The sequence below is a fragment of the Stigmatopora nigra genome, chromosome 9 (assembly GCF_051989575.1).
Source record: "Stigmatopora nigra isolate UIUO_SnigA chromosome 9, RoL_Snig_1.1, whole genome shotgun sequence".
Lineage (NCBI taxonomy): Eukaryota > Metazoa > Chordata > Actinopteri > Syngnathiformes > Syngnathidae > Stigmatopora > Stigmatopora nigra.
The window spans coordinates 10,681,054-10,703,744 of NC_135516.1; the positions used below are offsets into that span (position 1 = coordinate 10,681,054).

Consider the following 22,691-nt stretch of genomic DNA (forward strand, 5'->3'; position numbering starts at 1 on the left):
TTATGATGCTGATTTTAAATAAAAGGCTCTTTTTGTTCCACACACACATACATTGAAAAGCTGTTTCTTTATGATGGCTGTTTTAAACTCATGAGAGATATACATGGTTTTGATCAAGTGCATACAAATAGGAAGAATAAGAAACATAATAAAATAAATTCTCATTATTACATAAGATAGTTAATACATCAAAGCCAATATTTCCAGACAGTACCCAAAACAGTTCTTTTGCCTATTTGGATTCTTTGAGCAACCCATATATCACATATAACTTGGTCATCTTTACTAGCTTGTCCCTTACCTTCGCCTTGGAGTCATTTGTCGGGATTATCAGCCATTTTACCAATCAAAAGTGCACCTAAAATGACATTTATTATTCACATCTGTAAACATAATTCAGACTTTTCATTTGCCACTGTTAGTGATTTTCAAATAAAGATTTAGCCTCAACAAAACCTAAACCAAACAAACAAACAAACATAAAAATAAGTCTGCTATCTACCTAAATCAAGCATTCCAACACAAATCTTCCTTCATATATTTAACATTATACACTTACTTCTCTCCTAGATTGATATTGCACATAAGGATCATCTTTGGTAATAATAAACTAGCTTTGGTAAATTTCCATGTCATGCAGTTCTCTACTTCCTCCAGCAGAGGTGGTAAAGTTTTCCCAGCGCATCACCGCACACTATCTCCGAGGGATTTTCTGGGTTCACCTCTAGCAAGACCACCGGACCGCCGCACACAAACATTCCCACCTGGAAGAGGGAGAGAAAAACATGATTATTTTGATGAAAGCAAAGCGAGTGAGAGACTTGTTGGTGGCATCTGACTTGTTTCTTGGTGCTTCTGTCCCAAAGCTTGACGGTGCGATCGCTGGAGGCCGAGATGATGAGGCTGTGGGTGAGCCTCAGCACACTGACCTTGTCCTGATGGACCTTTGTGAATAAAACGAGCCCACCATTAAAAAAAATTACCTGTGATTTTGTGTGATGTACTTTTGTGCGGCTTACAAGCTTCTTTTGGCTCCACGTGGAAGCATTTGGAGTTTGATTGAACCACATGTTTCCCGCCACATCGCCACAAACTACAAATCCTGTAAAAATAAGAAAATAGAAAGATGAAAAAAACCTGGAGGGAGTGGCAGCAAGTAAACGTGCTTGTCACCTTCGGCGATGGTCACAGCCGTTATGCAATGGTCGTTCTCCTCATCCGCCGTGCCCCTCTCCAAGGTCATGTTGCTGAATGATGAGGAAATGCCGTTCTCTGGGCCCATGGCGAACTGAAAAGCAAATATCAAATCTTGACTACAAGGTGAAATGTTATAATATAGCACATCGTAGAGCTAGATACAATATACTTAAATGGAATCCCCAAGTACATTTGGTTGGCCATGGACATAAACTCACAATAAAGCCGAGCTCGACCTTGTTTTCCGACACGCCCAGCATCCACAGGCTTTTCTTGTCATTTCGGATAAGTCCCAGAACATCGACTCGGTGAGTCCAGCTGTGAGAATTAACAAACGTAACCATTATGAAAATGACATTGAAAATGTGCATATTATACCGGCCCATTTTCATGTCATACTCCTTAAAGCAGATTACTCTTTCACTACATTTGCACACGTTACATAAGTAAACCAAGCTGAGCCAAAATGGAGAACACGGCTGATACCTTTGGACCATCATTGACCAGCGATTGGAATCAGTTTCTTTACAGGCCACATTAAAAATCAATCCGCTGTCGGACACGCCGATGAGAATGGAGCAGTATGCCAGGTAAGCCACTTGGTCTAACACCTGGTGTGACATCACCTTGATGAGCCTGAAAAGAAGTATATAGTTAAATAAATAATCCACTCCAAACAAAACAAATGCATTTCTTTTTACTGACGTGGCAATGCTGCGTTCCCGATTCCACGTCAGCTTCCACACATCCACACAGGTGCCCAAGCAGTAGACGGCAAAGCGGCCATTAGGCATGGAACAGACGGCTGCCACTCGGCTGTCCGAAGCCTGAAAACGAAACAAAAACACGATGTGAGCGTGACGAGTACACGGTTGCCTAGCTAAAGTCCTCACCTGCATTCGTCCGACCAATCGGCTGCGCTGCCAAACCTCCAACAGGCCAGACTCGTACCCGGCGAGCAGCATATGGTTGTCCCAATCGGCGAAACAGAGGGCGGACACAGAGCCTCGTGTGCTGGGGGGCTTTTCTATGAGGACGGGAAGTTGGACTACGTTAGCCAAGAAAATACTCATGACCAATTCAGGAAGACAGAAAGTCAATTGAGAAAAAAAAGATCAACTATGATGGATAAATTAGACCACTTGTGGAATTTTGTTGAAAATGGTGAATATAGAAAGTGTTGCAATGTACAAAAAATAAATCAAGTCATTGAAATAGTTCCATTTTTACCAGTTTCCCACGTCCAGCTTCGCAATGAGCAATCTTTGGACAAGGTGAGAAACTCCGGGACGCTCCCATTGCGAGCGATGCTGCAAATGGCGCCGGCGTGACCTTGGAAGGTGCTCAAGTGCTCTACCTGGAAGGCATTTAATATAGCAATCAAACTCTGTTTTGCCTGTTAACAGTGCATTTATGGAATTAGTATTTTTTATCTTTTAATTAATCAAAAAACCTGACCAACCTGTAATGGCTTCCAGAATCGCACTTTTCCATCTTGGCCAGCAGTGAGCACAGTGAGATCCTCTGGGTTGGTTTCTTTGTCTAAAAAAGAAATTCCAAAAACATTAAAAAACAACTCATTGAGAATTACACTCATCTGAAATTGACCTGCATCGATGAGGACGTCACAGGCATGAACCCGCCCCTCGTGGGCGGGAATGTGGCAGATCTCCATAGCGCTCTCCCATTTCCACACATGCAGGTTGCCGTCAGCGCATCCAGCTGCCACGTAGGGACCCTTCGAGTGCACGTGCCCCAATAAATATACCCGCAGAGACATTTAACTTGTGTTAAGAGTCTCACCAGGCAGCAGACAGAGGTGAGAGGACTCCCCCAAGTGATCTCACGCAGGCTCTGAGCGGCCTCCACATCCCATATGCAAAGTCTGCAGTCATTGGAGGAGCTTATCTGCCAATCAACAACAACCAAACGTTTAAAAATATGTTAAGAAAGAGAGGCGGGACAATGAGAAAAGCTTAGTGCTTTCAGGTTGAAATATTCTTTGGTCAAAAATCATCTTTTTTTGAAATTTTAGCAATGAAAATGAATACAAACCCACATATTCAGTTGTAATACAAAATTTGGGGTCCACTGTGTTACATACAATTAAAAGTGTTTTGGTAAGGTACGATTATTTTCTAAATAAAATCTGCAAATGATGACAAAATGGGGGAAAAAAGGGGAAGGCCCACCACACAGTCTGGACTCCAAACACAGCCTGTGATCCAGTCTCTATGGAATGTTGGTAGAACTTTGGAAAGAGCAGCAGGAGACAAGGTCACATCCCACACCATCAGAGTCTGAAAAAGACAGAAAAAACACTCACAGGCTCTTTATATATTTCTATTTGTGTGGCTCTGTACGTGAAACTCATATTCATACTTTGTCTTTTCCACCGGAGAGCAGCCGTCCACCGTCGGGGCTGAAAGCCAGGCAGGTCACCGCTCCACTGTGTCCCTTGAGAAGGCTATCAGGGAGCTCTGAATAGCACTCGTTCCTCAGCTCGTTCAAAAGCCAGAGGAATATAGTACAGTCGTCTGAAAAGCAAACAAACTTGGTGATTTCACATGCCAAATGAAACACAATTTTCCCAGTTCACCTGAAGCGGTGGCCAGATAAGTGGCATTGTGCGCCATGGCCAGGATGACGCCAAGTTGACTGCCAAACATCTCCATCATCTGCAGGCCGGTCAACTCGCCGTCCTCCCCGAGGGTCCCGCGCCACAGCCGCATGCGCTTGTCGTGCCCCGTGGAAAGCAGTATGGGGGGTGCCGGATCCGTAGCAGAGGCAGAGGTGTCTACTCCTATCCAAAGCAGGGATGGCACAGGCAAGCGGAAAAGGCCCGACTCCCAAATCATCTCCCCTGGCAAAAGAGATGCGGGAAAAAAAGTGAAATCAATGAAATAACGCATGAATATGTTGCCTTCAGTGGCCATCGGAAATCTCTACTTCAACATACATTGGGGTAATTTTCCTGTGAAGGTCTTTAAATGTTTTGGTAAATTGACTACCTATTCATTCTTAAAAATAAATAAATCTGATGTTGCCTTCATTTACCCAATGAAATCAAGCAAGATGAGATAAATGGATCTTTAAAGTTGGAGGAAATTTGAACTCACAAAAGTGTCGTCTGGTGAAACCCACCTGAGCTGAGGCGGAAGAGCTTGAAGCCGTCACCGTGGTAACCCACCACAACGTAGTCCCCGTTGACGGCGGCGCAGAGGGCGCCGGCCTCCAATGAGTTGTCGCACCTGCTCTTCTTTTGAGGAGGCTCCTCCTCCCCCTGAAGGAAGCATTTAGAAAAAAGGAGAGAAACGGTCAGTTGAGATGACTTTGAAAATGACATTTGCAATATGAATCCTTATGTGATTCATATTTTGTGTACTACCATAAGTACAAAGCAATAGAAAAAACTTTATAAAAGAAATGCACCGGGGTTCTCTTTAAATGCGCGACTGAGCGTCCAAGTCCACCTGACCAGAGCTGGAGCTAAATGGAAAAAAACAAGCCAAAAAGTTATTGAAATGGTCTTTTCAAGTGGGCAAAAAAATAATAATTGCAATTTGGCTTGACCCACCATGTGATCGGAACCGGCCGTCAAGAGCAAGCGGCTCTGGTTGAGGAAGACGAGAGCGTCGACGGCCCCGCCGTGTGCTTGGAAGCAACCCACGCAAGTGGAGGCGTCCACCGACCATATGCGCACTTCTCCGGAAACGGAGCCGGAGCAAAGAGTGGACGAGGACGACGGCGAGAAGGACAGGCTGCGCACCGAGCGGCTGTGCCCGCACAAACACTGACAAAGAACACAAAAATATTACTTTACAAAAAATCTTGCCACAATGGCAAAATACCATGGACTCACAAGTTGGGTGTTATCTTGAAGCCACTTCCACACGATAATCTTCCCGTCCCAGCAACCGGCAGCCAGCAAACGATCCTCAGAATCAAAGGTAATGCAGTTTAGGGGACTGTCGCTGGGCAGAACGGCCACCTCGTCGCCCTTGCTCAAAGACCACACCTGAGGGGTGCAAGATGTTTCAGATCATTCCAGAGAGAGACAACTAGGAGTAATGGAAGCATGCTAACTTTTAGCGTAAAGTCCAGCGAGGCCGTGGCCAGGCTCTTCCCGTCGGCGGTGACGTCGCTAGCCGTGATAGCATTGGCGTGTCCCCGAATGCGGGACATCCTGCCGAGGGCCGAGAATTTTACAATGAATCCATTGGAACATAACCGAGGAGAGGTGGCTCACCGGCATCCGTTGGCCGTGTCCCAGATCTCAATTTGCCCGTCAAAGGAAGTCGTGGCCAGTCGTCGGTCCTGAAACAGGACGCAGCTGGAGATACCGTCGCTGCTGCTCACCAGGGTCTTCACTTCCTGCGTTGGGAGTCACAGAGAAGGCTTCAGAATTAACAAGTTGGAGATTCATTCAACTTCAATTATTAAGACGTCTTTTTAACCTGTCCTGTGTTTCTACTGATCAAATGCAACGTTCCTTGGCCGGTTCCGACGACCATCTCGCTGTCGCATCCCACGGTCAAGCAGGTGGGCTCGGTTGTGAAGGTGGACAGCAGTTGGCTGCAAGACACAAATAGAAAACAAGTAGGCACTTTGGTCAAAATTGAGCTAAAACAGAGGATTTTGGCTTTTAACCTGCTGTCTAAGCTTTGGTAGTCATTATTGAGCCACTCCACTGCAGGCATGCTACCACTACCCAGCAGGCCACGGGCCCAGTGGTGAGCGGGGGTCTCGGGAGATTCATTGAGGGCTCGTTGAACGAAGAGAGCCGGCCAGTTGGCCAGCACGCCCATGTGGCGCTGCAGGAAAGCTCTGCAGTCGGCCATAGGGAGCGCCTTGTCGCCGGATAATGAGGGCGACTTCTTGTCTGCAGGGAAAGGGGGAAAAAAGTGGGAAAAAAAAGATATTGTAAGTCAACAAAGTGTCTAAAATTTAACGCTTACCGTAATAGTTGTAGGTGTCGAGCAGGTGGTGCAGCAAGTTGTTGCGCACATTAGCATGGAGAAAGTAATAGTTGGACAAAAGTGAGTGAAGGACCTCCAGCTCATCACTTTGGACCTAAACAAAGAAAAAAAATGAAAATCAAGAGTTCAAATTAAAAAAAAAAGTTAAAACCGATTAAATACCAGAGCAGTCTAGTAGGACACATCTAAAAACGCATATTTTCTGAAAATGTTGCCCAATTAGAGGGCAAAATATTCATTAAAAAATTCCTCAGGAGATATACAACTTTTGTAATAATATTTAAAAAAATCTACCAACCAAATTAGCAGTTAGCTGCCGGACAGCGTCCTCTTCTCCATGAAGAAAAGTATCCGTACCCTGAGAATCAGCCAGCACCCACAAATGACCTGCAGAAGTTTTTGGAGGAGGAATACACAACTTGTGGAGCTTTAAAAAAGGAAAAATAAACGATTGGGGTCACTTTGTTACCTGCCAACACCAGGTGAGCTCTTCTCCGGTGATCTTCCGAGGGCAGGAGGACATCTTCGAAGGCCCGTCTCACATCCGGGTTGGAAAGAGACAGCACGTCGTCTGTCTCGTGCCGGTGTGACAGCATTGTCACACTTAAAAATCAAAACAATTTGCTTAGATATTTTTTCCTAGTCAAGTAAGGGTAAATAAAAAACGCCTATTTGTGACCTAGAAAAATGGTTGTTCTCAAGGAATTGAATTTCACTTGACAAAACAAATGGCTGAATATTAAGAGCAAGCATATGTATACATCCACATCTATGTAACAATGGCTACAGGTGATTAAATGTAGATGCATTTACCTTCGCAGGCTCTGCACGAGGCGCGTGAAGACCACCATGGGAACGCGTCCTTTGGGGCTCCTGTACAGTGACAGCACTTGTTGCCACGCCACCGGTTTTTCAAACGAGGGCAGGTCGTTGCACGTATTCAGGAGCGAGTATAAATCTCGCTCCCTCAAACCTAGAGACGAGAACGAGTTAGTAAATTGAGAAGGATGGAGCCCATTGGTTCTTCGTACCAGCGTGGCTGACGGTGAGAGACGCCAGAGCCCAGCGGAGTCCCACCAGGCTTCTGTGCTCGGAGCAGATTCTCTTCAGGCAATACTGGACCAGAAGATTGAGTGACTGAGGCAAGGCTTGCAGGTTCTCATTCAGCTGAGGAACAAAGATAACATTTCAATATCAGACTGACATGATTTTGATGATCTAAAAAAAAACTAATGTCAAATATGAAGATATGCAAAGTATCAGTTAGCCACAGTTAAGACAGTCTAAGAATGGAAAAAATTGCACCTTGTCAAAGGAAGCAAAGTTCCTCAGCTCTTCACATGCCAAGTGCAGATAGAGAGGACACTCGGCACCTTTCTTGGTGATCAGCGTCTGCAGCTGTAGCCATTCAAACACACCAGTCACTAAAAAAGGATCAATCATCATGCTAATTTTGACGTGAACAAAACCTGGTTATTAAAGGCAGCATCGCTGAGCTTCTTCCCGAAGGAATCCAATTCCTTCTCAACGATTTCCTTGCGTTCAGTCATGGTGAGCGGCGGCAGGGTGAAGAGCAACGTGGAACTCTTCTTGGACAGCGCGCGCACCAACGGCGAGGTGGACACGGCGCTCATGGCTAAACAAACACCCTGCCACAGCCAAAGTAAAATAATATGTTAGTGTTAAAGAAAAAGAAATATCAGTCAGATTAGTTGAGTGACAGACCTGCGGTAATTCCTGAGGGATCCAACCAGAGCTGATCTGATCCCAGTTGTCACACACAAGATCAACGCCGTCCACCAGCAAAACGAGAGGCTTGCTTCTCTTTATGTCCTTCAAAGTAGTGTGGAACTCTGACAGCAAATCCCTTTCATCAAGTAAACAATATGCGTTAAAAGTAAACCAATGTGTTTATTTAATGAGATGATGTTAACGCACTTGTAAGAGACGGGAAGAGACGATTCGTCCTCTCTCAGTCGTCTCAAGCTGCGGACGAGACATCGTAGGAGGTTCTCCACGGAGCGAGATGATTGGCTGGTGGTCGTAGAGTAGGAGATGACGTCGAAGGTGAGGTTTTTCTTGGATTTGGCGCCACTTCTCAGGGCTTCGGCGAGTGCGGCCTTTTGCGGGGAAAAATTCAAGTCTTAATTTTATCAACGAAATATTTGGATATCTTAAGATGACCGTATTTTTCGGACTATAAGTCGCACCAATGCAAAATAAAAATAAAAAGTTGCCTTGGAGTGTAAGTTGCATTCAAATGCGTGTGGTTTACCATGAAAAGTGTCTTGCCCTGGCCAGGCCCTCCTTCCACCACCAAAGCTCCTCCCTTGGCTTGTAACTGCTCCACCATGCCCACCGCTGCCGACATTAGCTTAGCCCGGCTGAAGAACTGCCTGTGTAGGGCCTCCTGATGAACCTCTTGCTCTCTGATCTCGGAATCTGCGCCAGCCTCCTCTTCCTCGTCGGGCTGACGTATAAAAAGATAAGCTCGTTTTAGCAGGTCGGGATGCCGGTTTGCGCTCAAACGACTTACTTTGACAAACTGCTTGACAACGGCGTCCCAGACATCCTCAAGCACTGCCTTGGCAAAATGCTCCAGGTTCTTCAGGTAGGGTTTACCTTCCACTACATCTCCCCATTCACACGGGTAACTGGCACAAAGGGAGACAGACACTTTATGAATAGAAAGCAGATTAATACTAGCATTTTGAAGATATTTTTTATTGTGGGTTGAGTCGTCCATTTAAATTTGGGTTTTCAGCACCAAATGTAAATAGCCAATTAATATTTTTTTACAGCTTTAAGCATTGGGAATTCATAGATTAAGACAAAATGAACTCTTCAAATAAAAATCTGAATATATGTAATAGTGTTTTTAAATTATAGAATATATAGAGCTTTAAAAATAATTGGTTTCCCATTTCTGTTGTTTCAATATTAAGCAAATCCAATTTTGAATGCTATCATTCTATTACTATATATTACTGACAATGTAAAAAAATACATAAATACATTCCAAAAATCTTGGAATAAACTTACTCAGTGACCTTTAACTCGTGAATATGGATCCATTTCTTCAGCCGGGTCATTTTGGACTCAGCATCTTTTGACTCAGCAGCAAAGTCAGACCGCCACGCCACAGGGATTGTCCTGGAAGGAAAAAAAAAGGGAAGCTATTTTTTCTGTCATCATTTTCAAGTACGGAGAAAGTAAATACTTGATGACGTCGGAATCTCTGAAGTAGCACAACATTCGCTGCTTTGCCGTCTCCCCATGGAGAGCCTGAAAATGTCGGATCTCCATGTCTGTGATTGACAGGTCCTGGGGTCCCGATGCCAGCTAAGATACAATAAACAAAAAAATAATTTTAATCACATCACTCAAAGTTTTACTTTCTAATACAAAATCAAATAAAAACCAAAATATTTGTAGGTTAAAAAAAAATCAAGATATTTCATAAATATTTGGTAAATATATACTTTTTACCCCTTTATACTGCTGTAGATCCAGTTGAGCAGGGCTATCCGGCACCAGGCCGTACCTCTGGCCTAGGATGGCCACCATCATCTGGCTATGAGCCACCTCCGCCAAGCAGAGGGCGGCGGCCCGGGCCGATTCCTCCTCCGTCAGGCCCCACCTGAGCTCCACCTCCTGCACGTGGACGCAGTGTTGCGCAGCACGGCGCCGAAGCTCTGGGAAGACGCTGCGCACCAGGACGTCGCGTTCGGCGTGCATGTCGCGGAAGGTGGACGAGATGAAGACGCGTACACCTCGCCACCTATACATGGACCAAAAAAAATAAACTTAAAAAAATATCCACTTATTGGCTGCGATAAAGGTCCAATCAATTTTGACTGCACACTCTACCACCCCAAATGGATTGGACGTCTATTAGTGAATGCAGTTGGATAAAAAGTGCATGACTGAAAAATAAAAAGAGCATACATCTAGGATTTATGAAAAAATATTTGTTTTCAAAATGGCCTTAGTTTTCCTGGGACCGTAGTTTCTGGACTATAAGAAGCACTTTTTTTTACTACTCCTGAAGTCTTTTTTTTTTTCTTTCTGACCATGAAAGCCTGTTATGTTGTGATTTTTAAGGTAATAGTTATCCAAAAAAAACACATATATAGGAATTTCTAGTCTGAAAAACTAGAGTAGTTTTATTTATGATTGCTTATTTATTCCTTTTTCTCACCACCTCGAGCCACTTTAATGATTTACCTTAATTTAGGAGTCTTTGGAATAGACACAATGCAATTGGTTGTCTCATCTTTGGTTCCGTCTGGCGATGGAATAGAGTACAGTTTGTCCAAGTGCTCAACGTGGTCCAAAAGCCTGGATGAGCCTCGTTCCACCACAAACCTGTTTTTTTTTTTTTGGGCAACATTTATTAAAATGTTATGACTTTGGGCAATTTATGCTACATTGAGTGACTTTTTAAAATAGAATGCTGTACCTGAGCATTTGTTCACTGAAGCCCTGTAGATGAACATGGTTCCGGTCAGACGGCTTCTCACACCCGTACGCACTTGGAAAAAAAGCGCAAAAAAAATTCCATTTAAATTCACGAGAAACATGAGATGAATACATTTAAAGGCGAAACGCCTTACTCGTCGGACATGGCCATTTCAATGAAGAGACATTTATTGCCGGTTTCCTTCCTGTACTTTTTAATGGCCCAGAGGACGTCGTTACAGGTCCAGTTCTCATTCAGCAAAATGATGTTGTCTGCCTAAGGGAAGAGTTTTGTTTCAATTAATAAATAACTGGTAAAAAAAAAGTCCTACCTAAGTTGTATCATGATGAGAATTTTGTTTCAGGGAGAAAACAAATAACTACTTCAGTTCTATGAGTGACAGAACACAATTTATAGAACCATTATTACATTCGTAACTTCCATTTTACTTTGCCTAAAAGTCTGAACATAACCCAAATGGACATATTTTTATTATTATGAAAAGAATATATCAAGACATGTTATCTAAGAAAAATATCAGTTAAACCAACCTTGTTTTTCTGGAGGGCATTATAGAAGAAAGTGGGGTACTGGAGTGGGTTTTCCATTGTGTTTTGCAACGTCTGTGAGGGGAAATCCAAAGATTCAGTTAGTCTGCTGCTGCAATATTCCTCAAGTAAGCTTTTCGGGGTTATTTCTCAAAATTTTGTACCTGGATTTGCTGCATGACACTCCTCACGTTCTCCAAAACCATGTCGGACTCCAGATGCGCCTCGGAGTATTTATTATAATCCAGCAAGTAGACGTGGACATCCTCACAACTGTTGGCGATCATCAGTGAAAGCAGAACGGTAACCTCCAACATCTGAGGAAAGAAACATCACAGGTGATTTTTGGGGTACAAATTGTGGCAAATTGATTTTAGAAAGAGTTGATCAAAAAATGAATGGCAGAATATGGCTCTTACAGAAGGAGAGAGCTTGTCTTCCTTTTTCTTCTTTTTATTCTTGCTTTCATCCTCCTCTTGGTCTTCCTCTTCCTCACTGCTTTCCGAGTCAGGCGGAAGGCAGAAGTCGCGCTTTTGGCGCCTGTCTCCTCTGCTCATGTTGATGTTGATCAAGATGACAGTTCGTCCCGGCATAGGAGGGATATTGTAGCGGCACGAGATCTGCACCGATCTCTCCAAGGCTTGACGGTAACGGTCCAGTACGTCGGCGGTGTACTGTCTCCGACTGTGAGCCGTTTCATGACATTAATCTTCAATACTCATTCAAATATTTATACAAGATTATATTTTATGTGGGCAAGTGACCCAAATTTGGAATTAAGGTTTACAATTTTACACTAGAGGATTAGGATCACTTAAAAAAGATACAATAGAATGTCGCCAAGATTCTGTAGAAGGAATTTTGACTCTAAAGTCAGAATATTGGCCACCTTTTTGTTCTTGGTGGCCCTAATCCTCTTCTATAGTCTTTTTCTCAGTACCAATGAAAATCTGCTATTTGTTGTCGTACCTGGCCTTGAAGATTTGATCCTTCTTTGTACGGTATAAGCGATAGACAAAAGGCACACAGAGTGCCATCCGCAAGCGATTCTTGCCAGCCGACTCCCAATTAAGGCGTCTGAAACGCTTGCTCCCGGGGACCTGCTTGAGGATCTTCTTCAGGATCTCCTGGTTGCCCGAGCCCTTTTTCGGTGAGGCTGTATAAATCGAGAAGGATTTATTTTGACTTTGAGCATGACAACTTTTCCATGAATGGTAAATATTCAATCGCTTACCGAGACCACGAAGCTCCATAATGACTTTGTAGGCAGACAAAAAGCGGAAGGGAAACTGTCGGCTTTGAAGGACCGCTTTCTGTTAATAAAACAACATTTTTAGTTTTGCCGAATAGGAAACGGAGGTTCAATATTTTAACAATGAAAATGAATTTTACCTTATTGGTGAGTCTGTTTAGGATTTTCTGGTGATGCTTCAGACTGATGCCCTGGTTGATCATGTTTCTCAGGTTCCTCAACATTGCCATGAAGGGCAGAGACTTGTCATCTGAGTTACAATGAAATGAAAAAAAATGTCTGTTATTGAGGAATAAAATAGAATAGAGTCAAATCTGAAGGAAGCAAAAAAAAAAAATAATAATAAAAGCACCGATAAGCTTCTCCCAGGTGGCTGCCTTGTTGCCCTCCAGACTCAGCAGACGCTCCCACGTCTCCGCACTCTTTAGCTTCATCCTTTGACCCGCTCTATCCTGCTCCCAGTTGCCTTGCAGTCCACTGCAGTCGAACGTCTTCAGGTCGGTGGGGTACCTGTGAGCAGTAAAAATGAAAAATAAATCAATGACAGGCTGCTTCATTTGCATTATTTGACATTTATTAGTCTTACTTTCTTCCTAAAATGGCCATGACATGCTCTGCAGGTTCTTTAATGTGAAGCTTCTTGATCAAATTCTTCATGTTGAACACATTTTGCTTTTTGTCCACTGTGTTTTTAGCCTCCATATTGCCTTGGCCGTCCACATTATTTTTGTCGTCCATTTGCAGCTACAAACACACCCGCATGTACACATAAAATGTATGACCATAAATGCAAATGTTGTGGATTATGATTTTTTTTAAACTTACATATTTCTGCAGAATTGCCTCATCTGTCCGGAGCATGTTGGCCCATTTTTTCATATCCATGCTACTTGGCTACAGCAGCATATAAAAAGTATTAGGAACTACTTTTTTTTGCCTGTCATTCCCACATGCATCTAAATATGTTTCCTTAAGAATCCAATGACAGGTAAGTACTGTACCTTGCTCTTGGACTTTTTTCTGTTGTGCTTACAGCGGTGTTTGCGTGTGTTGTACTTGGCCAGTTGATACTCGCTAAACTGCTTGAACTTGTCCACCATGGCCTTCTTCAAGCACATGGGCAGCGAGTGGCTGAAGCACTGCATTCAGATTCAAAGAACAAGATAGAAGGGAGGTCCGGCAAGCTAAGAAGAGCGAGCCTGCGGTGGACGTACCGTGTTGTAGATGCGCACCACTTCCAGCCAATCGGACGGCAGTTGGATGCCGGCGCAAAAATAGCGGCGCACGTGAGACTTGGTGGTTGGATGATTAGCCGCCAAAGCCAGGAGGAAGTTAGCAGTGATGCGGATGTTCAACTCTTGTCTCGTGTACAGTGCCACCTAGCACACAAAATAGTCTCCATAAATGAATGACACTGTAAAATGCAAAAGCCCTGATAATTACACGTACGTTGATTTTTACGAGTCATCATATATGTGAGGATGTGATGCTTTTTAGAGTTATAATTTGACCAATATTTCCCCGTTTTCTTGTCATACCTTAAGGATAAACTGTGGGTCAAATGTGGCAATGTCCTTAACCAGGCTGGTGATATTGGTCCACACGCTGTCCTCAGAGTCCCAGTCCTTCTGACCTGGTGGTTTGCTCTTTTTGACCAGGGAGAGGCACACGGCATTCAGCAGGAGATACTGAGGAGACATGATGTTAAAAGTAGAAGGGTGAGTAGAAAAAAAAAATCAATGTGGCACATGTAGGTATTTGTTCAAAGTTAAGTGTCTTGATTGTTTTTGCATTCTTTTTTTATAACTGTAGATTATATTGTAACATTTTTCATTGTTCCACCACTAATGATGATAATAGGCATTGCTACTTTCTTTACCTTCTTATTTTTCAGCTCCTCCTCAATCTGCTGCTTGCCACGGACCACATCTGCAAATTCCTCCTGCCTGGCACTGATCACTCTTTGATTTTCTTTGCTGATCTCTGGTGAATACAACTCCATGGCCTCGGGCGCAACCACCTTCTCACGTTCTTCTTCCTCCTCAGATGACATCTGCTCATCATCGGAATACATCTGAAGGGGAAAGAGGTTTAGGTGTTTACCAATAATACCACACAAGAAGCAAAGTTACTTACCAATAATCAAAAATATCTTGGTACAATTTTGGTATGTAACTCAGGTACACATCAAACAAGTACAGTCAAGTATTATTTTGGGATTTGTATTGCCAATGACCCCAATTTTTTTGTGAATAGTTAAGAGAAAACACACGGTTCACTTACAAAGCTCGATTCCTCAAATGAGCAGAGTTGTGCTTCCGAGATTTCCTCTTCACCGTCTTCATCCTTTTTCTGCTCTCCTTCCTGTAGAAGGTAAGATGGCGGCTGGGAAATACGAGAGAGAAGAGCTTGGAAAGAGGATGTGGTGGAGAGAAGAGGGTTCACGCTGGATGGTGTCAAAGAGGTCAGATGGGAAGATTTCAGAAGTGCGTTGTCGGTCTTGAGAAGCAGCGACGAGGTGGCGGACGACACTGAGAGGAGGACGCCTGACGAGGTGGAGGTCAAGGCCGAGGGCTGCAGGGAGGAGCCTGAGGAGGTGGCGGTCAGCGAACAGGCCTGCAGGGAGGAGCTTAGCAATGAGGAGGATGTCTGCAGGAGCTTGTTCTCCAGACTGAGTGGAACATAGTTGGAGGATAAGCTCGTCCCGCTTGTAGAACAGGACAGGTTTGGTCGCAAATCCAGCCCCCTCATGGCTGAAATGGAGATAAATCACAACAACATGGCTGACAGATCAAGATGAATGGTGTAGCCTTGCTCAATTGAATAAACAATGTACATGAGAAGAAAAGGGTGTGTTGAAAACGTCAGCTACACTTTGAATGGGAACAAAGTCTCAAACTCAGTTGAACACTATCAATTATGCAACCACGGGGCTGGGGAGTAATTATTTGTCATTTTAGTGGGTAAAAATGTGCATTCTCGTTTTATTAATAGGTTCTAGTCAGCAAAATTACCAAGTAGAAGACTAAAAGCAAAGTGAAGCAAACACTGCGTTGTTTTGCGGTGTAGGCGTGGCTGCAGAATAGGGATTAGCAAACTGGTATCGACAAATTTAAGCATAATAATGAGAAAAATACAGTATTTAAAAACATGCCGCACCTGTTTTATTTAACGTGTGCAGTCGACTTCTACTGCTCTGCTACGTCAATGTTTCACGAAGCTCGTTTAATGAAAGCAAACACAAAACTGTCAACTTTTCCGGTAAATGCTCTCACGCTGCCCGTCTACTTCTCTTGAGGACTAAGTGGCCGACGTCGGCCAGCTGTTTCTCACAAAGTCGCCGATTGGTCAACGGGACGCGCTCCTTACCCGTCAACCGTGCGCTGATTGGTTGACTTGGTGACCATGATTTTTACCGTAATCATGCGCCTACACGTCCCCTGAACTTCTGAATATTGCCCCAAATCACGTTAAATGGATAGGCAGATTTAAAAACTCGGGATATGATAGATCTGCATATAAACAAAAGACGAATCCCTGACTTCAAATAAGGTGTTTTACGGTGGAAATGCCAAGCGAGTCCCGTAATTGGGGTGGCATTACCGTAACGGTTGGTCACAGTTCAAAGCAGGAAACGAGAGCGCCCTGTTTCCGCTGCAGCAACGAGAAGCAGTACGTCATAAAAGAAAGGAAAATGTGGACTGGAAGGGCGAACTAAGGCCAGGAGACTAAAGCCCGCCAGCTGAAGTCGCTCCCCGACATCGCTCGCCAGACAGCTGCTCCCCGTTGTTTACAATCGAGTAGGCTGCGGCTGAAAAGGGTCGAATCGAGGTCGTTGTTGGCGTACCCGTAAGGTTTCTATAGCTCGGCTAGCCAAAGCTTTTTTAGCCCGCTCGCTAGCGATGGGCACGAGAGCGAGTCGCCTCCAGGAAGACCCGGTGCCGTCCGCACTGGGGAAGGACAGCACCGCTAAGCGGGAGTCGTACCGACGGCCGCGCTGCGCCAGGCCCACTAGCCTCATGGTGGACTTCTCTGGCAGCTTCGAGGACACCGAAGTCAACCGGAGCCGTTCGGAGGAGGGCAGCGACTCCGATCTGGGCCAGCATGGGGCGAGTGCCGACGGCAGCCCGGCCGACCATCACGGCATCGCGGCCGGGATGAGCCACCAGGCGTCCCCGGCGGACGACAACCACATCGAGAGCAAGGCGGCGGCGGAGGACGACGGTAACGCCAGCCCGGGGGCTGCCGTCAACGCCGAACGCCAGCCTGGGGAGGAAACAGGCCGCACACCCCACCGCACTTTCTCCGAGCGGCTGCCCGGAAACCGTCACGCCGGGGGCCGCAGCGTCGGCGCCAGGTCGGCGCGGCTCAGGGGCAACCACCAGCGGCCCGTGTCGGAGGCTTGGATCGGCCTCTACCGTGTCAACAACCGCCATGGCAGTAAGTCGAGACTCCCAAGTGCCGCTCAAATTCAAGTCATTGACGTGTCAACTATTCGAATTGGAACGTTCACCTACTTTTATGCATAGTGAAGTTGACTTTAACTCGACTATATTAAATCATGCAAACCCTGTCTACTAAAATTGTTTTTATATTTTGATCAAATCAAGGGACGTGAAACAGTAAAACTATATTAAAATGTTTTGTTTTTCGATGAGACCAAACTAACACTGATCAAGACAGATGACAAGTCCTTGCCTGCCATTGACGCTAAACGTCCAATTAATTTCAAGGAGGACTGATTAGGAATGCTCGTTATTCAGTGCCATCGATGGTGATCATTTGCGGCCACCCCGATCAATAAAAACGGATTGGGCGGCTTTTGACGTCAATTCCAAGAGTACATTTTCAAAGAAACAGACCCTTGAGGGAGTCAAAGAATGTGTGAATCATTTGTGAATTTCATTATTTCATAATCGCACGGTGATCTAAAAATGGCAACAGACCAACTGCAAAAGTATCCTTTCCCCCTTGAACGTGGTTAAGGAAAATTGACGAGTCTCTGGGCTGACTAAATCAAATAACCTGCGTTTCAGTGGATTTGAGTCAAAGCTCACGTTGGGTGCCTAAATTAAATCCGAGGAAGTCATAACTACATTGGAATGGCCTGTTGTTGGGGTTTTTACCGGCTAGCATCATGGAATAAATGAGCAATAATGGACTTCTCCGTAACATTCAAGTGTGAAAGTGATACCGATTTGAGGAAGTTGCATTCTTGTGCAGATGATGGCTCTTCTCGAGGGGAATCATCCGAGGCCGCGTTGTGCCAACTGAGCTGCTGCCGTAAGGCTGGATGGAATGACATGAGAGCACCCTGCCTGTCATGTCAGAAGGCCTCGATGACAGTTGTCACATCAGAAGAGGCCTGCAGATTGAAAGAGAGAGAGAGAACATTTGGCGGGTGTCTTTAAAGGAGGCCATGGTTCATTTTGAACACAGCAATTTGGCACCCGACATAAGATGGGAGAGAATTTCGCCGTGTGCGTTCAGACTTTCCCGGGAAAGCCCTCTGGCCAATATGAATGGGAAACGGGGTCAGGATATGAGGGAAATGCTGGCGCTGGAAAATGTAGGACGGGTGGGAGCCCTTTTTTTTTTTTTTTTGGACCATCTGCGGCGCCCTGGTATGGTCAAGGACGTAGCGGTGGAACATTGCGTTTAATATAGAAAATGATCACGTGAATCTATTTGACACAAAAGTCACTGGAAAAAAATGAATGTGGTTTTGGAGTGGGCTTTTTTTTCCAATGCATTTCTTCTTCTATTGGTTTGGCTAAAGTTCAAAATCCAGTTACTTGGAGTTGGATTAATAAAAAAAAATCTGAGAAAAAAAATCTATTATTAACTAGCACTCTTTTGGCAAGTACAAAAGCGCAAGAGATTAAAAAAAGTGTTATCAGTGCATCTGTCATAACAATGTAGTACATTTCTACACCGCAACACGACATCCCGCAATCAAATATTTATCTTTTGGTGGAAAGTATGACAAAAAATGCCACATTTGATGCCACATGGCAGCAGACATGAGTAAAAGTCAGCAGTTAAAGCTTGCATTTTACCACCTGTATCCTATCTTTCCACCATTTCCTTTACACACAGCCAGAAGAAGTATCTGGTGCTAAACTTAACACCCCTATTCTATCTTTCCATAAATTGCACTGCATTCCGTTCTGACTTCCCAGAGATCTAAAATTGCCAGGATAATATTTTTACATTCTGTCGTCAGTCCAATACCCCAACAGAGACGTATGTAGTGACTAAGCCGCCATGTTTTCTATCTGCCTAGATATCCGCTGTCCTTTCTGCTCCAAGCCGTTCCCGGGCGGTCGCATTGAGGATCATCTCTTGAGCTGCCTCACGTCTCCGCCGCTTCCCTACAACAGTACGTTTGCACGCTTGCCTTTCCTCAAAGCCAAGTGGCGATCAAAATCGGGAGACAACAACGTTTGATTTTTTTTTTGTGCTTCTCTGCAGCGGATGTGCTGAGCAAAGACAGCGGAGAGTGCTCCATCTGCCTGGAGGAGCTCGTGCAGGGCGAGACCATTGCTCGCCTTGCGTGCCTCTGCGTCTACCACAAGAGGTAACAACCTGGACTCCAATTGCAACTAGAATCAGTGTCACGCATGCACAGGATGAGGCAGTAAAACGTTGTTGAAAACATGCTTAAGTTGAAGTTGTAAAATGTTGCAAACAGTCACTGAATACATTTTTAAGGGTAGCCTATTTTTTTTTTTTTGGACCAGCCAAACAGTGCACAATGAAGAGTAAAAATATTGAGGCTATTTGATTTGATAAAATCCAAAACAAAGAACAGACATGTCTTCTTGAACTGCAATTAAAATAGATGAAGTAAAAATAGAGGCAACAACAGGTTGAATGTGTATATATATATGTATGTATATATATTTCAAAATAAAGTTTTTAAAGAGTAATTACAATTTCTTTGTAAGACCTAAGTATTATTACTAAGTATTTTTCATAAACAGGCGATTCTACAGATTTGCCAAAGCCAAAAGTCCACCTACGTAACGGATAAACTTTTGTTTTGGTTAGGTTTTATTGCTGTGGGACCATTTTTATTTTTATTTTCTTTCTAAGAAATCAAATTTGTTTTAAATCTGTAAAAAAATAGTGTTGATCAGGAATTCCTTCCTTCCTCCACCGACTCTCTTTCAATTTAGCATTCCAACACATCACATGATAAACACAGCAAATATACTCGTCTACATTTTCCATTGAGTCATTTGCTGTCTGCCTGCTTCTGTCCTCCCGTTGCCTTATTAAGAACACTGTTCCACAATCTTACATAATTTTTTCTTCTACAATTGAAATAGTTATTTATCCATTTAAGTCTTTAGGGTTTATTTTTAAATACCTTTGGATGCGATTCTATCGCTGAGAGTGTAGATAATCTGTGATGGTGGTACTCCAAGTCTGGAAAAAAAAATACAAATTGAAACATACACATTATTGGACACTAAAAACAATGACATTCATCCTAAAATAGTGGCTAATTTAACTCAATGAAAAATACTTCATTTGATATTACATTTACAGCTAGAATTTGGAAGCGTACATGGGAAGGTTGACTGTAAATAGACAAAATATAGGGGTTTAGTGGCTAGTGCTAGCTGAGTTTTTATCTAGACTTTGAGCCTTAAAAACCCCCTCCCCTGTCATTGAAGCAGAGGAAATGTTTATGTGGTTAGGCAACGCACATGTGCACATCAGACATGGTTACGTCACGTGAGCCTGACATCAGTGTGCGACGATGGGATGTTTCCACACAAGTTCCTCCTTTGAAAAAGCATATGTCAAGAGGCGTGGTACCCAATTGGCTTTGAACACTGAATCACAGATAAAAAGCAGATACACCCACAACACTGCCTGTCTGTCCATGGCTCTCTTAATTGCACAGTCATTCTTACCGACTTTCGATTTCAGTCACTCTTAAACACACACAAAAAAAACTGCTGAGGTTTATAGTCTACCCCATTCCCAATCTGTTTTCACTAACTCACCTTCTGCTTGCTTGTTTTCTGTTAAGAAATGAAATTAGTCTAATGAAGGTACATGGATGAATATGTTGTACTGAGACGGCAGAAACATGAATATTTGTGAGGTGGTTTGGGCGAGCCGCTTCCGGTTAAAGTTCAAATGTGGTTTGTCGGTGCATCATGTTAGCGTAAATGCACCTAATGTGGTGAGCGTATTCCGAGAACCAAACTAAACTGACGAGTTTGTGTGGTTGCAGCTGCATTGACACGTGGGCCAAGGTGAAGCCCTGCTGCCCCGAGCATCCCTCAGACTGAATCCCAGGTCGGTCACATGACTTCCCCGCCATGACTCAGGTAAGCCTCAATATTTTTGTCAGATGGTTTACAGTTGTGGATTGCCTTAAATGCATTCACAAGTTTTTAAAACTATGATCTATAGAAAAAATGTTTTAACCTATATATGGAATACTGGGCATGAAATTAGAATCTACCTTCATACTGGTTACCAGTGCATGCCTTCTTTCCGATAAGGGAATGGTGCATTGTATATTTTGTTCTTGATGTAGACAAATGATAGTCATACACGCTGGTTATTTGGTCCTCACAGGAGACCACATGCCAACATTCTCCATACGAAAAAGCATGTCCGCCAACCCATAAAGAAGCTCCGGGCAGTGTGGACCTCCTCCTATTTGGTTGGGAGCTTTTCACCACAATAACTTTCAAACAGACGGCAGCAATGGCTGCTTTTGGTTAAGAGCCCTCGCCTGTCAGGTCAGTCGGTGTCCCTTGATGTGATATCACCCCGCCCCCTGTGAATTTTGAGTAAAAGTCTTGCCTCCGGCTCGGGGGGGCCGATCATTTGACGGCGGCGGGTACGGGTTTTGTCGTTACCGGGTGTTTAGTGTTAACATTTCAAAGGGAGGGATTTTGGTCGGTTGGTTAACTGCGCTGGCGTTGGCACCCATTTGAGCACTTTTTTGTCCCTTGAGGCTTTTTCCTTTCTTCTTTTGCGCTTTTTTTTTGATTCAGTTGCTAAAGAGTGTTTCCACGAAGAATGATGCGGAGTGGCTGTTTATTGTGATTTACCCACAATCCTTTGTTACTTTAGTGACACGAAGCAACGGTACTGCTTTTTGAACCCCAACGCCGCCTCCCCTTTTCGACCCGTTTTCTGGAGTTAGCTTTCATTCGCCGTTTCGGTTTAATGGGACAGTGCTAGCTTTTTTCCCCACCTCATCACAAGGTATTTTAAATCCGATATCATCCAAAATAACCGTTAGTATGGCTCAATGTATGGGTTTCTTTGAAAGCCTTGTTGTGTGCGCTGACAGGGTTGATAAGGGGGGGAATTTGATATATTAACAAACTCGGCTTACGGACATTTCTCTCCAATCTTTCTATTAAGTATTAATTCTGTGCCCTCGATACCCAGCGTTTTCTTGACTTTAGCGTGACCATTTAAGACTGAGAAAGTACAAAAAATATCCGAGAAGTAGTCCGAAAACAACGCTAGCCGAGTACGCTAACATGAACTCAATGGCGAGTAACATCCAATCATTTCAGGCCTACTATTTCAAAACATAGTGGACCTAAATCGCCACTCGGTGAGGTTACGCGGGTGTCAAGTATACGGAATAAGCACCTCTCTGTACGCTAGTCCCTGCTAAGGTGCTACAAATCGTCCTGCCATTAGATGGCAGCCATGTGCATGTTTTAAAAAGAAAAACAAAAAAAGATGCCAAATTTTTGTGTGCGCGTGTGTAGAGGCTCATTCAATGTTACATTTGTTGTGGTGATAATTTATGACGTGTACTCTTGAGGTGCGTGCGTGCGTGTGTGGTCTCAAAGTGGGCAAACAATCTTCTGTGCCCATTTATTTAATTCCCTCTCAAGCCGTGTGGTGCAATACCTCAAATTTTTACCAATGCTAACTATATAAAAGCTCTGTGTGTGTGTGCGTGAACGCAAACAAAGGATGGGATTTTTTTTTAAATTTTTATGATAGAACCCCAGATCGAATCCCTTGTCAGACGCCCCAGATTTTATCCCAGCATAAATGGGCAGTTTGAAAGAAAAAAAAATCTGAACGGCAGAGGCGTCTTTTTATTTATTGAATTGTAAATATGTAATGCAGTTTCAAAAAAATGGCTGGTCTTTGTCTGTTGGATATACTGTTTCTAAAGCTACAATCTTTTGTATGTCTCAGAAATTGTTTTTTATATGTATTTTTTACAATAAATGTGTGAAGAGAAA

At 43.8% G+C, this 22,691-nt stretch overlaps 2 protein-coding genes across 2 annotated transcripts; one reads left to right on the forward strand and one right to left on the reverse strand.

Annotated features, from left to right (window-relative positions):
* Window positions 1-48: 48 nt before the first annotated feature.
* Window positions 49-17,671, reverse strand: tep1 (telomerase-associated protein 1). The gene is made up of 55 exons (XM_077724147.1): window positions 17,633-17,671; window positions 14,722-15,191; window positions 14,318-14,512; window positions 13,977-14,126; window positions 13,653-13,817; window positions 13,440-13,577; window positions 13,264-13,332; window positions 13,025-13,182; window positions 12,791-12,948; window positions 12,579-12,688; window positions 12,421-12,499; window positions 12,156-12,342; window positions 11,606-11,870; window positions 11,351-11,503; window positions 11,190-11,261; window positions 10,793-10,914; window positions 10,639-10,710; window positions 10,404-10,544; window positions 9,666-9,957; window positions 9,397-9,518; window positions 9,219-9,329; window positions 8,713-8,830; window positions 8,452-8,646; window positions 8,115-8,296; window positions 7,902-8,043; window positions 7,646-7,825; window positions 7,482-7,574; window positions 7,208-7,343; window positions 6,990-7,149; window positions 6,646-6,779; window positions 6,475-6,563; window positions 6,156-6,270; window positions 5,848-6,079; window positions 5,655-5,772; window positions 5,447-5,571; window positions 5,284-5,383; window positions 5,060-5,215; window positions 4,775-4,990; window positions 4,630-4,686; window positions 4,342-4,480; window positions 3,797-4,060; window positions 3,580-3,734; window positions 3,390-3,497; window positions 3,001-3,105; window positions 2,806-2,935; window positions 2,660-2,739; window positions 2,428-2,554; window positions 2,091-2,224; window positions 1,903-2,024; window positions 1,684-1,833; window positions 1,416-1,515; window positions 1,174-1,288; window positions 1,020-1,102; window positions 840-944; window positions 49-764 (listed from the first exon to the last, which is right to left on the reverse strand). The coding sequence occupies exons 1-55, from the start codon at window positions 17,649-17,651 to the stop codon at window positions 645-647; spliced, it is 7,833 nt and encodes a 2,610-aa protein (XP_077580273.1). The 5' UTR covers window positions 17,652-17,671; the 3' UTR covers window positions 49-644.
* Window positions 16,014-22,691, forward strand: LOC144201473 (uncharacterized). Its single transcript, XM_077724146.1, has 5 exons — window positions 16,014-16,878; window positions 18,725-18,820; window positions 18,913-19,018; window positions 20,693-20,789; window positions 21,043-22,691. The coding sequence occupies exons 1-4, from the start codon at window positions 16,341-16,343 to the stop codon at window positions 20,748-20,750; spliced, it is 798 nt and encodes a 265-aa protein (XP_077580272.1). The 5' UTR covers window positions 16,014-16,340; the 3' UTR covers window positions 20,751-20,789; window positions 21,043-22,691.

Bases quoted from the DNA above. Each gene is read 5' to 3' on its own strand.
- LOC144201473 (XM_077724146.1), top strand. From the start codon at position 16,341: ATGGGCACGAGAGCGAGTCGCCTCCAGGAAGACCCGGTGCCGTCCGCA. The intron at 18,821-18,912 runs GTACGTTTGCAC...GCTTCTCTGCAG, and splicing joins TCCGCCGCTTCCCTACAACA to CGGATGTGCTGAGCAAAGAC. The intron at 19,019-20,692 runs GTAACAACCTGG...GTGTGGTTGCAG, and splicing joins CTCTGCGTCTACCACAAGAG to CTGCATTGACACGTGGGCCA.
- tep1 (XM_077724147.1), bottom strand. The intron at 7,344-7,481 runs GTGCAATTTTTT...TTTGTTCCTCAG, and splicing joins ACTTTGCTTCCTTTGACAAG to CTGAATGAGAACCTGCAAGC. The intron at 1,516-1,683 runs GTATCAGCCGTG...TAATTCTCACAG, and splicing joins TGGTCAATGATGGTCCAAAG to CTGGACTCACCGAGTCGATG.